General features: G+C 31.6%; 1 protein-coding gene across 3 annotated transcripts in view; it reads right to left on the bottom strand.

The window, feature by feature from the left end:
- LOC134696168 (uncharacterized) overlaps positions 1-13,444 on the bottom strand; it is a 39,199-nt gene extending 25,755 nt beyond the window's left edge. Inside the window, exons 1-9 of one of the 3 annotated variants that reach the window (XM_063557826.1) lie at positions 13,368-13,444; positions 10,945-11,011; positions 10,302-10,384; positions 9,376-9,438; positions 6,870-6,944; positions 4,412-4,450; positions 3,016-3,069; positions 1,930-1,971; positions 713-787 (exon numbers count right to left, since the gene is read on the bottom strand). In XM_063557826.1, coding sequence (XP_063413896.1) covers positions 713-787; positions 1,930-1,971; positions 3,016-3,069; positions 4,412-4,450; positions 6,870-6,944; positions 9,376-9,438; positions 10,302-10,384; positions 10,945-10,947 — 434 coding nt within the window. In that variant the 5' untranslated portion in view covers positions 10,948-11,011; positions 13,368-13,444. Of the gene's footprint in view, positions 1-712; positions 788-1,929; positions 1,972-3,015; positions 3,070-4,411; positions 4,451-6,869; positions 6,945-9,375; positions 9,439-10,301; positions 10,385-10,944; positions 11,012-13,191; positions 13,310-13,367 lie in introns of those variants that run through there. The other 2 variants (XM_063557825.1, XM_063557827.1) reach the window with 2 other exon arrangements.
- Positions 13,445-14,775: the final 1,331 nt, after the last annotated feature.

Below are 14,775 nucleotides of genomic sequence, written 5' to 3'. Positions count from 1 at the left end.
AAACAAGATTTGTTTTCAATACCTTCACATGGAAAAATGACTAAAATCAGTTTTGTTTTCTAAATTTTGCTCAAGAACGTCATTTTGAATGTGAATGGAATAGCCAGAAGTGAGTAAATTGGACAAAAATTTAATCGATAGATTAAAGTAAATTAAATGTAAGTAAAAACTCATCAAAGATACCAAAATATATTTACTCTCACTCCGATCTTTGTAGATGATCTTCTATTTTGTTAGCTGTTGCTCATTCATGCATAAAACAAATTATATATCAAATAGAAGTCAAATTGGCAAAATGAATATTAATCCACTTTTAGTGGTATCTTACAAAAATATTTAGGTTGACATCTTTTAAAGTTCTTTTTGATATACAAAAACTATGAACCAAAACATGATTTATCTTTTTTCAGTTAAACTGACAAAACTAAATTCGTCAACAGAGTATTAAAATAACTCCTCGTTAAACTATATCCACAAAATATAGAATAGTTTGTAGACAAGTGCCTTTTAGAGACCTACAACATATTCCAAAATGTATTTCACTTTTAAAATAAAATCAAGCTTACACACTACGATTTTTTTTTCTTTATATGATTGAATTATTTGATTAACTATTGATATTACATTGGATAACTTGATTCATTCCCTAGTAGCTTAAACGGCCTGTTTCAGTTTCGAATGTATTCCTTTATATATGCATACATATATTTACCTTGATTCACTTTTTCTATTCAACTGATTACAATGTTCTATTTCTCTTTGATTGTTAGTTGTTTCTCTATCGTGCCTGTAAAAATAACGTTTTTAACTATCATATTTTGGTCATACGTATTGTCAAACACGAACAAAATATTTGAAATATTTGTGGTTTTAGTGTTTTGAAGGGATGCTATAAAATACAGAAAGCACTGTATTATATACACTTTATATGTATATAGATCTCCCAAGCTTTTCTAGAACGTACTTCCTGCACTACAAGACACAAGAAGAAATACATACCTCTTTAGTTTCGGCATTCTGAATTCTGTTAATTTCATTTTCTAGCTAATGAATACCCCAACATCTCCACTATGCATTGGGTTCTAAACAGCACATTGTCACAAGGATCTTTATTCGTTTACTTTAATTTATATTTGTGTATGTTCAACTGCGTCTGGGACAGTTCTTCTGATAATTTACGTGTATTGAACAGATATATCATGTTGAGGAGGGGTATTTGCGAAAAATACCAGTCGAGAGAATGTTAAATTTCACGAGCCGTAATGCGAGGGAAATTCATTCTCAAGACTGGTATTTTTCGCAAATACCCCTAAAGAACATGATATATCTGTTTAATTACACCGAATGTTAATGTACTAACACGCATTGATGATCGTGACGTTACAATCGTCCAGTCGGATAGAGTATTTTTTGACAAATACCACGGCAGAGAGGGTAAAAACGGCATATCCTTTTAGCAAATACCCCGGCGGCATTAAAATTGAACGGTATTCATTTGATAACAGTAAATTGGTGAAAAATACACTGGCTATCAACCAATCAAAACCCCGGATTCTTACATAAGGTGTAATTATAACAAATATTAAAGAATTATGCAGTTTAGAAAGTCTTGCTTCGATTTTGTCAGGTTTTATGGACCACTCCCTTTTAATTTTACATTGAAATTCGATATTTTGTTAATACTTTTGTTTTATAGTATAGAAATCTTGTTTCCATAACTTAAATTAAAATGTGACACGACCTTATAGATGGTATTTACAATAGACATCGGTCGCAACCAGTGATTATATATTTTGATCAACATTACAGGTATCGTCGCTTTGAGAAAACCAAACGCATTTGATTATAAAACATGAGTATATGAACGAACATACTCTCCTTTATTTTTGAAAAAAGATACAATGTTAAATATCTAATTGTTTCCTTTACCTGTAACGGAGTGCCTTATGTTCAATGTTTAAATTATCCAGTCTGAAAGTAAAAGTGTGTATGCTATATCAAACCTACGAACATTAAACATGTACAAACATATACAATAAAATGCAAGATGTCAATCAACTAAAACATGTTTGATTTAAATATTCATGTCACAACCAAAAGATTCAAACAGAATACAGACTTAATCAGGATGGATTGCTTCATTCCAACTATTCCAAATTATTCTTTATATTTCATACCCTTTTTGTTTGAGTTGTGGTTTATTTTACCGGTTTCTACCATCTTTTTAATAGTAACAGATTAAAAATCATAACCAAATGTATATGTACATCTACATATGAGCACAGTACCATAAATTGTCAAGCAGTCTTACAATACCTATGTGCTATTGAAAAACAGTTTATATACACAAATAAATTACATTGTTATAGCTAGATAGAACAAATTCTCAAGAAAGCACTGGTCGTCCAACAAATAAATTGTTTTTTAAAACTTAATACATGTACAAATAAATTTTACTTCTTATTAAATGTAAGATTTTATGCTTTGTACAAACTACGCAAACATATGGTATAAGTAAACAAGTGAGAGATGGGGTGTTTGTGCAAACTAAAAACTGGTTTGGAACTTTTGGTCCTCAATGCTCTTCAACTTTTTTTATCTAAGCGTCAATAGTTTGTCTTGTGTGGACGAAACTCGCGTCTGGCGTATTAATTTTAAACCTGGTACCTTTTGTTAGCTATTATTCGAGTCTTTCTCCATGCTTTATGTTCTGCCATTTATTTGTATTGTAGTCCTGTCATGTAATTTTGTCATTTTAATCCACAAAATCTGGTTCATCCCACCATTTTTTTTTCTTAAAATGTCCTGTACCAAGTCAGGAAAATTTCTATTGTTACATTTTAATGTTGTGTTTCTGTTGTGTCGTAGTTCTCATCTTATATTTGATGTGTTTCCCTCAGTTTTAGTTTGCAACCCGGATTTGTTTTTTCTCAATCAATTTATGAATTTCGTACAGTGGTATACTACTGCCTTCCTTTTTGGAACTATGCATATCGTTAAAACGAAGCAACTTACTGCGACTGTAGACTTCTTATCTGATTTACTAGATTCCGTCTTTCTTCTTCCTCGCTTTAAATATAACACCATTAATATTACTTCAGTGTTTATAAAACAGAAAGATAGAAAAAGTTTAATCCCACTCTAGCGAAAATATCAATTAAGTAAAACATTTAGAAATAGCTAAATATTCATTAGTAGGTATCGGAAATAGTAGTTTTCAGCCATAGTCATAACCATTTGCAAGACATTATTTAAATAGTTCTGATTAAAATTTTCAATTAATAGTTTTTGTTATTGTACTTATTGCAACTCGCTATGCACATGTGTGCCTTTCAAATTTTCTTGTATTCGAACGAAACTGATGAGTCTTTTGAAGTTGAAAGTCTTGTCAGGTGTTCGAAAATTAATAACCTGATATCTATGATGAATCTTTTTTATTCCGTTTTTGTTTTGAATTTTCTTGTGAATAGAGCTTCAACATCGAATGTTATATAATGCAGATTACTGAATAGTTATTCTCATATATCTGTCTATGAATGGCTTCTTGTTGATCTCATGGTGTCTATTGGTTGTTTAAATTGCTGTCACATTGACGAATAACCCACATATAGGGTTTTTATATGTGCCTTAATTTATTGCAAGTGATGATATCTGGAAATATATCAATGAATTATTGGAACTACATTTCCAAGATTATGAATTCATATCTGAGGAACAGGCAATGTTATTCCTTCACTTTTTGAATTCATTGATACAGAATTGTTTTATTCAAAATAATCAATCAAAAGTAAAATCACAAAAGATGATGTCTACAAGGATCATTTGTCCTTACCTTTCATTTGATACCTAAATTACCAATTATATTCTAAATAGTTTAATATTTATACCAATGCATAAGAATTATTTTCATTTAAATATATAGTATATAGTACTTATATATTCTCTTTGACTGGGCCTGAGTTGGGGTCAAAGAATCCCGCTCAATCCGGTGCTATGAACCGTCTTAAAGTTGGAGTAAGTCAGATTGTTTTGCTCCGTGTAGAAGACCTGACTGTGACTTTAAGACAAAGTAAAGCAATAAAATCGCTTTTACTTTGCTGTTTGTGTTTATTTGATGTGACATCAAATAAACACAAACACATGTGCATATGCTGATTTTGTGTCATGGATGGATTTAAATATCCATTCTTTTCTATGATATGAGTTCAGGTATATAAACCTGTCATTGGAACCTGTCTTCTTATTTTAGGTCAATATTGTTCCGTATTATGATTATAATTAACGAGGAGTATATTCAAACATATTCAATCAAATCTGACTACAGTGTCAATTCGATCCTCACTTAACGAAATAACTATAAAGTGATAAAGAAAATGTATAAAGTATGTGCCATTTTTACTACTATACTTACGGATCATCATTTTCGCTGTCCATTAATTGTGTTCTTTTCCTAAAGAAATGTAAATAAAGCATTGTAAAATAAAATTAAAAAATTCAATAATTCTATAATTTCATTATCATTACTTTCTTCAATAAAATTGAGAATGGAAATAGGGAATGTGTCAAAGAGAAAACAACACGACCAAAGAACAGACAACAGCCGAAGGCCACTAAAGGGTCTTCGATGCAGCGGGAAACTCCCGCACAAAGGATGTCCTTCTGCTGGCCCCTTAACAAATATGTTACTAGTTCAGTGACAATGAACGTCATACTAAACTCCGAATTATACACAAGAAACTATAATTAAAAATCTTACAAGGCTAACAAAGGCCATAGGCTCCTGACTTGGGACAGGCGCAAAAATTCGGAGGGGTTAAACATTTTTTTCTAGATCTCAACCCTCCCCCTATACCTCTAACCAATGTAAAAAAAAAACGCACAACAATACGCATAGTAAAACTTAGTTTAAGAGAAGTCCGAGTCCGATGTCTGAAAAGGTAACAAAAGAAACTAAACAAAATGACTATAATACATAAATTAACAAAGGACTATTAGCAGTTACTGACATGCTAGATCCATACCTCAATTAAACTGATTGAAAGAATAGTTCTTCATCATATGAATATCAAACACAATCCCTCCCGTAAGGGGTTTAGTATTATACCATCATATAAAATATATGAAAGAACATAACCCGTGTTATGCCAACAACTGGTTTTAGAATAAATATGTTTAATTCCGATGCAAAGACCCTATAAGTGAATCCTTATCAAAGCCAAAATATGCAATCTTTAATGACCTTACAACAGTATCGTAACTATATCCATTCTTAATAAGTCTGTTTAAGGATTTTGTTAGAGTTTGAGGTGAATACTGACAGTTGTGTGCTTTGTAAAGAATATTACCATAAACGATTGGATGTGAAATACCTGGACGTATAAGATGTCTACATGTTGAGTTATATTACGAATGATATCCTTGTACCGATGATAAAATTTAGTAAATGTTTTGACTAGTTTGTGATAACGAAAACCCTTGTGTAATAATTTTTCAGTAATACATTAATTTATCTTGCTTAAATCTAATACAGCGTTACAAACACGAACAAATCGTACAAGTTGAGATATATAAACACCATAAGATGGTGACAAGGGAACCTCATCATCTAAAAATTGATAATTAACGATAGGAAATGAAAAATCCTCTCTTTTATCATAATTTTTAATATTAAGCTTCCCGTTAATGATATAGATATCAAATTCGAGGAAGGGCAGTGGTCATTGTCAGTATTAGCTTTATTTGAAGTTAGTTCAACAGAATAAATTTCTTTAGTATACATACTGAAGTTGTCATTATTGAGAGCAAATAAATCATTCAAAACTCTTAAAGCATTATTCAATTTTCGATCAAATGTTGTTTCGATGGGTCTTTGCTGATTTTAGTCATAAATTGTAACTCATAACAATACAAAAACAGGTCCGCGATAAGTGGTGCACAGTTAGTCTCCATTGGAATTCCGATAACTTGAAGATATACGAAATCTTCAAAGCGACCAAAAAGTTATCTAGTATAAATGCAAGGGCAGATATGGTATCAAAAGAGGGACGAAAGATACCAAAGGGACAGTCAAACTCATAAATCTAAAACAAACTGACAACGCCATGCTAAAAATGAAAAAGACAAACAGAAAAACAATAGAACACATGACACAACATAGAAAACTAAAGAATAAACAACACGAACCCCACCAAAAACTAGGGGTGATCTCAGGGTACCAAAGCATGTCCAATAAACATAGTTCTATTGCGTGTTGCTACTTAAAAATGTGTTTGAACTTTGACTTTTTAATGCCTATTTAGTTAGATGTGTGATTTTTTTCTTAATAAGAATATGAGGCAAAGTGGTATATAGCCTTTATAGGGTAGAAGACTCAAAACGTTGAACAGATTCGAAATCCCCAATATACGCATGCAATTTATGCAAACATTCAAATATAATTATTGGCGTGTTTATACATGTTTGCAAATGTGAAAAGGGTATTCTAACATGCAGAATCCAATAATGTAAAGTTAGGACCATTTCTTTTTTTTTCTTTTTTTCTGAATTTGTAAATAAATTCGTTATTAATCTTGATTTTAATGCAAAATGTAGAATTTCACATAATCAAGCCGCTTAATTGTTGACGAGTAAAAATGTATCTGTTATTAGTTATTATACTTGCCCATCGGAAAGTAAAGTGTCACATATTAGCAATCAATATACATTCTTTGATTTTAACTAATGTTACGAATAAGATATCAGTCGAGCAGTAAAGGAAAGAATATAATAACAAAAAGACCAAACCCCGAAGTATTTTTGAAGCAGGAAGAACAAACCACAGAGCAAAGGGTGACTCGATGGATGCACATACACAGTCTAATAAACATTACCTTGGCCAACGTGAAAAGCCCCAACAGTGTAAAACACGTTTACAGCAACGTATTAATATACATCTTCCTAAATACCTACAAAATAGTATTTTGCTACCTTAGTGAACAGTAACAGCTACTCTTACACATGTACATGTAAGTCAATAGCAAATGGTCAATATACATTATTCAAGATCACAAAACTGAGTGTAACGGTGAAAGGATAACTAGATGTTTTGTAAATCTGCATGCCTTTCATGATTTCAATATCACTGGAACCAAATATTAACACTATATCTGTTTACTTTTTATATGAAAGAATACAAGACCAAATAAACTTTGGTAACGGACGTTACATCTGCTTTGACATTAGCGTAATTAGCATAATCCATTTTGAATGTAAATAGTCAGTTTATAAATGCTGCAATTGGACTTATACTCAGGGTACAGATATAATGTAAAGGTTGAATGAAACAAGCTGTCCAGTGTAGTTCCTTTCACGTTTAAAGTTCCTCGTACATTTATGTTTCCAAACAACGTTTTGCAGAAAGTAAACATTTACCCGTTCTCGTAGATATTTGTGAAGCTCCTTAGTTAGATGTTCACAATGTGGTTTTGTTAATGTATAAAATGCAGCAAACCTGGAACTAATACCCTAAAGGGACTGGGAAATCACCACAGGCATGGAGAACATAATAGTGCTATATTTGTGTCTATAAGAGAGGACAGTATTGGAAAGTTGGAGAAACTTTTGTCTTATTCACTTATATAATAAGTCAAACCATGGAAGTATTATATTGTCAACCATGGAAGTATTATATTGTCAATTTAATACTTCCATGGTCAAACTTAAATGGTTCCATGATCATAGTAAGTCACTACATTAGGGTTGATAAAGATCCGATTCCAGAATATATTGGTCCAACAAAGCTGTTAGAGAAAGAAAATAAGAAAGAGACAATCAAAGAGCTGAATAGCTCTGAGGGGAAAGACGGCCCTTGTTTCTATTTAATTTTTTTTTTGGAAAGGAAGGGGGTATCTTTTGATAGTCTTCATATAAAGAATGAAAAAGAGAGCAGCTAGAAGATGTTGAAAGGTTGACAATATTGAAATCAATTGTTGTTTATGTAATTTCATTTCCTTAGTAAGGATTCAATTTGGATCAATGGAAGAGATCTGCATCTTCTAAATCTAAACATTTGATTAAAGTTAAAAGGTAATTATCTAAAATTCAACTGAATTCTGTCATTTCACAATATTTTTTGAAATCTTAATTGTGTACCACTGAAGTGCAGACTAGGGCCATTTTCCATTTTTTGTGACGGTACTCTTGGATTTTTAAGTTTTTTTCTTAAGATAGTGTGGACTGAAAAATCTATTCGGCTTTAAATTTCCATTGTTCCCAGTTACAACTCTCATCACAGGGAAACAGGTACTAATAAAAAAAACAATATGATTGATGTAAACTGTGTGAAGCTTGTTTCCAATTCCTAAATTTGAAATATTTGTAAATTTCATGAATAAATATGTTTAAACTACAAAATGCAACATTTTTTTATTTTTTTTTACCATTCCAATGATAATGTAGGTACAAAAAAATTTAGTTTTAATGGAAGACTACTTATCAAATGAAATGTCACATTTTAAGTGTTTAAATACAATAACTTTTATTTAGTGGATAATTACTCATCAATTGAGGTGCTCCTGAATTGGAGGAAGATTCTCAAAACAGAATGTTTAGAGAAAAAAAATAATATAATCGTTTTTCTCCCCTATCTCATGTAACCCCACAATCTTTGTTTATTTGAAAGTTGTTGACCTACAAATTAAAGTATTGCATGTTGATGTTTGAATCATCTACAGCAAACATTATTATGTTTAAATTTAACAAATACCAATTTTTAATTAGTGCACGATCTCTGAGAATGATTTAAATAACCAGTGAAGGATATTCCTGCTTCTTCCAAGAATGACGTCACTATAAAATACAATGTAGGTTGGATATATTTAGAATATCTCGTCATACTAACTTTTCCGGATTGTAAAAAAAAACGTAAATAATGTAAAGGAGAGCTCAAGATACGATAATTTCTCGAGAAACAGAAAGGAAATGTGTAAAAAAGTGTTTTAAGTCAAACTATTCATTTCTGGGTCTCCTTCTCTTCAATCTAAGTAAGATTTGTTGGGGGGGGGGGGGGTTCCACACTTTAAAAACAAAATGAATGATGTGAGGGAATGTCACTCTGGTCAATCCCATAGGGGATTGACGGCTTGAAGCCGTCTTTCCCCAAAAACGATAACCGTGACGACACTAACTTGTAAACTAATAGTTAGATAAGATAAGATAAGATAACTTTATTAGCACTAACACATTGACAATAAATGGTTATGGCAACAAATTAAAGACTAACTACAATAACATATATACAATTAGATGAAGCGTGAATTGCTTAATTGGCATCCCTTTATTGCAATTGCAAAAAGTGAAATCATGAGAGGTACTACTTTAAAATGTCAAAATTGGTACCTGAAGGGAAATGTCGACATCAACCATTTCCAAATTCTTCTATAAGGTTCAAGCAAAACCGCTCTACAATATAAAAATTTTAATAGACTTATGGTTGATTATGTTCATTCAATCTGAATTTACGGGTTGAAAAATAAACAAAATTGTGTTTTCTTGTATCTCAATATTAATCACAGTGACTAAAAATGGACAGAAAACTGAAAAGTTTTTAAACCATCTGGAAACTAACAAAAATTTGAAATCAAGTGTATGCTTCGGTTTTCTTTTTGGTTTTTTTTTTTAAATCTTTTGACAGTAAAACTATTTAAGCCATGTTGCGGCCATGTCTGCATGAATATAAAGTTTACTTCTTAAACGGCCATCATAAAGGGATATCATTTCCGGAGAGTTTGAAAGCAGTTAGTAAATCATTTTTGTAATAGAAAATATTCATAGAACGTTCTATCTGACAGTAAAACACTCGCTGTTATAATTAAGGTGCATAATGAAGCTCGTCTGAGGATGACATTGACAATTGCATGTGTGTACCAGTTGGAAATCACTTCATTTCTCAATAAACGTTACATATAACGGCATCTGCATTCATTTTCTCTCACCGGCATTTTAAATGTGATGTTTGTAAATTGAATTGTACCTCGCCTCTAGCATAGTGCTCATCTTTGTATTTTAATTCAACCAATAGCAATTTTCACCAACGCTCCATCAAAGTGTTTTCATCTAAATTTGAAGCCTCAAAACCTTTCCTAGTCACAATATGGTGATAACAACCAAACCATTGCATAATTAACATGCAGTAACATAACCCACTCATTGATAATTAAAACTGAAAACTTCGAACTATATCGTGTGGAATAGACTGTGAAGTTTATTTAAATTCGACCATGTGAATTAATGTGTAGAATTGTAAACCAATCAATTAAACGTACTGTAAAGGTACATTCTGAATGTCTATTTTCCTCCTCTTCATAGGCACGATCTCTTCTTCTACACATATCAGACTTTCATCGCTCTAAATAAAATGAAAATATGAAGTGAATAACTTACTGTGAACACCAATATCAGTTATTATAAACATGTGATATCAATGTACAGGGGGTGCCATGGTGTTTTTTTAATATCAATCATAGATAGAACGTCGAGGTTGTTTCAATTTTATGTTATTCAAAATTCGTGTTTTGTGCAAAAAAAATGTTTAAATCCTTTATTTAACCATCAATTGTTGTAAACTTTTAAACATTCAAAAAAATCAACGGTTCTAAAGAAATTGACAATTATGATGGCTTCCGATGGTATAATGAACATATTTTTAATTAAACAAAAGTTAAAAGCCAGTAAGGTTTATGCCAAAGAAGAATCTTATCACAACCCATCTCCCCTTTCCCATATTACTCAAAGTTTTCAAGCAAAAATCTTGTTCATTTGAGTTAACACCGGTTTGGGAAAACTTGCAAAACGTGATATTGCAGGCAGATAAAAATAATATTTTTTTCATTTCTAGAAATACTAGAAAATTTATCTTGGCATGAGATAGATCTACGCTATAAAGTCTTTTCGATATATAGCCCTTACCATATTGTTATCGGTATTCCTGCTTATCGTCTGATTTTGAGCTTGAGGTTGTTTACGCTTATTTCTCCTAAAATTTAAAAAAAATAATCACACGTTGAGCGCTTACAAACATGCTCTACCCCGTCACATTATTTCTGTGGGATGGAGGAAATTCTCTGTAAGCTATGCATTAAGCAAACCAGTGAAGGAGTCTGTATCAATTTCTTTTTTACAAATATTTCTGGATTGATGACATCACCTATAATGACCTTTAGTATTGTGTAGGCCAGATAAATCATTTCCTCCTTCCCAAATCCTCCGAAAATCAAATGCTCATCACATAGAACAGAGGTGGACATGTACGCATAGTGTTATACATGTATATACTATATATATATATATATATATATACGATGTTGTGTATATATCTCAACTTGTACGGAGTTTATATATCTCAACTTGTACTATTCGCTCGCTGAAAAATTATAACACCAGGGTTTTCTATATCACAAATTAGTCAAAACATTTACTAAATTGTATCATCGGTATAAGGACATCATTCGTAAATATAGCTCAACATGCAGACTTCTTATACGTTTAGGTATTTCACATAATTTTTTTTATGGAAATATTCTTTATAGAGCACAAAAATGTCAGTATTCACCGCAGAAACTAACAAAACCTTTAAACAGACTTATTAAGAAGGGATATAGTTACGATACTGTTGTCAGGTCATTAAAGATTGCATATGTTAGCGTTAATATTGATTCACTTATAGGGTCTTTGCATCGGAACTAAATACATTTATTCAAAAACCAGTTGTTGGCATGACACGGGTTATTTTCTTCTCATATATGTTATGATGAAATGATACTAAACCCCTAACGGGAGGATTGTGCCTGATATTCATATGATGAAATCATAATCTTTCAATCAGTTTAATTGAAGTCTGGAGCTGGCATGTCAGTTAACTGTTAGTTAGTCTGTTGTTATTTATGTATAATTGTCATTTTGTTTATTTTCTTTGGTTACATCTTCTGACATCAGACTCGGACTTCTCTTGAATTGAATTTTTAAATGTACGTATTGTTATGCGTTTACTTTTCTACATTGTTTAACCACGCCGCATTTTTGCACCTGTCCCAAGTCAGGAGCCTCTGGTTTTTGTTAGTCTTGTATTATTTTAATTTTAGTTTCTTGTGTACAATTTGGAAATTAGTATGGCGTTCATTATCACTGAACTAGTATATATTTGTGTAGGGGCCAGCTGTAGAACGCCTCCGGGTGCGGGAATTTCTCGTTACATTGAAGACCTGTTGGTGACCTTCTGCTGTTGTTTTTTCTATGATCGGGTTGTTGTCTCTTCGATACATTTCCCATTTGAGGTCATTTTCAACCAGAATTCAAAAGAAGTGGATTAAAGCAACTAAAGGTAACCCTAAATGTCTTCAGCATGAGAAAAACCCATACGCACCGTTTAAATAGATCATTTTTAATGGGTCCCGACATGACAAAATGAAAGGTCTTATTTATATCAAAACAATTAACAAAAAATAGGACAGAAAAGTGAATTACTACATGCAGACTTGCGGCAACAATTAATATCCTAATAAACCATGTTCTTATAAGATGCGAAATATACGAAAGAACGGATAGACGCACGAACGGATGCATAGACCGAAAAATACGTTTTAAAACATGTGTTATCCTGATTAGAAATATAGAAAATAGAGTACAATAGAAAATGGAAAATTTTAATTTCAGTTCGAGACTATATGAAACATTACAAACACAAGCTCAACAGAGCTATTGGAGACATATACAAAAGTACAACATTCATTTAATTTGCCGCTTTCTCAGCCATACACCATCATTATCATCATCATGTTTAGATCTTTAATCTTTCCTTTTATAAATAATGATTATATCAAATGTGTAACCCATTCACCATGTTCACGAAACTCTATACAGCCCAATACATAAACACAGACATGTCTAAAATTGAGAATGGAAATTTGGAATGTGTCAAAGAGACAACAACAAGACCATGCAGAGAGCTGAAAACAGACCAAGGTCATCAACATGATTAATGGGTCTTTCAACAGATATGTAAAAAGATTTAAAATATCCCGCACCCAGAGGTGGGCTTCTGCTGGACACTTAACAAAATGTTTACTAGTTCAATAAATATGGAAGTCACACCAATCTCCGAAAACTATCAATGAACTAAAATTTTAAAAAACCTACAAAGAAGTGTTAATACATTACCCCATATTGTTTAGAAAGTTTCTCCGCCATTACACTACTGTAACAGAAGGAAAGAAGGAAAATAAAACGAAAACTAGAAATAAAGATAAATGATATTAAACATGGTTGAAGAAGACATGAAAGAACAGCTAATGAATGTGTCATGAATTATTTTATGATCAAAGGTCAATGCCTACCTTTCATATCATGTTTGTTGGTTAATTACTCTCAATCGCAAATAACATCCTGGTTTAAACATAGATTTATATTTATAGAAACTAAACTTAAATCATTTTAAAAATAGATGCAAACTAATTAAGATATTCAGAAAGATTCCAAGAAAAGTATTTTAATGTGATATTTTTTTTTTAAACTTTTGACCTTTTTGCAGGTTTTTAACTTATAAACACATGTTGTAGATGAGATTTAATTAGTCTTTCATTTTGAGGTATATGAATGGAATTTGTGTAGGTTGTTTCGGGGTCTTTTCACGTGGGTCTTTTAAATAGGCATGAACAAAGTGGCGTTTTTATCATGTTTATCAACTTAATTATTTGTTACTCGTCTGACGATCATTTTGTTAGCGTACAATTATGTTTAGTTTATGTATAGCTTATTTGAAAACAATAATAAAAAATATAGGTCAACTGGGGTTATCTCAGGTGCTTCGGAAGGGCAGGCTGATTCAGCTCCACATATGGCACCTGTTATGTTGCGTGTTAAATTGGGACGAGATTAAGATAACAACTGGAACATATCTGTCATCAGCATATGTGAAAGATACATTCAATAACGGTCAATCAAATCATGATGGCGCTGTAAAACTTATCTAGATTAGGATTTGGTTTTTGAATAAAAAAGACTTTCCTTTTCATTATGTTGGTTCATTTACTCAGTAATCACTCCTCTGTCGCTTAAAATTTTATAACCTCCGACTGAATATCAAATAGACTCATTATTCAATGCATGAACTCATATTAAGATATTTTTTTTATTTTACACCTATTAACAACCATTCGAGAGTTGACATTTTAAAGAATATTTGCAAAAGATGAATTTAAAGCAAAAAAAATAACTAGATGCTTTAAAGGGCATGTATAACTCATCTATGTCTATGTGCTTCTTCAACAATGGGTTCTCCCCAACAATGTAGACTAGAATACAATTCATTTCTAAAAGCACTTTTTTTGTTGATCTTGTACTTATTTTTTACTATTCAGTTTCTTTCGATCTTCCGTATTGTTTGTAGAGTTAGATTTGTCATGTAACGAGTCAACTTAAGATGCTCGGAATATTTCACCTTCAGACATTGATCTCCCCAGGGCCTTTTAGCATCATGGTAATGTGATGCCATATTTCTCAATGTGATGCTATGATATCTGAATTGATTTTCTTATAGATTGTGTTATGGATGTGGTGCTATAATTTTTAGAAACAAGATGGTATTTCAAATTTCCTTTTTAACCAGGATGCTAAATGGAATATCTGGGGAGAACGGTCCGTGTAACACTAATCAATTCAAAGTTTTAAAAAGTTTTGATATTTTAGATTTTTGGAATTTTGATCAAAGTTTTAAAATATCAAAATTTCAAATTGTGTCAAAGT

Source organism: Mytilus trossulus, chromosome 14 (assembly GCF_036588685.1).
Source record: "Mytilus trossulus isolate FHL-02 chromosome 14, PNRI_Mtr1.1.1.hap1, whole genome shotgun sequence".
Taxonomy (NCBI): Eukaryota; Metazoa; Mollusca; class Bivalvia; order Mytilida; family Mytilidae; genus Mytilus; species Mytilus trossulus.
The sequence above is the reverse complement of the archived record's forward strand: the minus strand, read 5'-3'. Positions and strand labels throughout refer to the sequence as shown.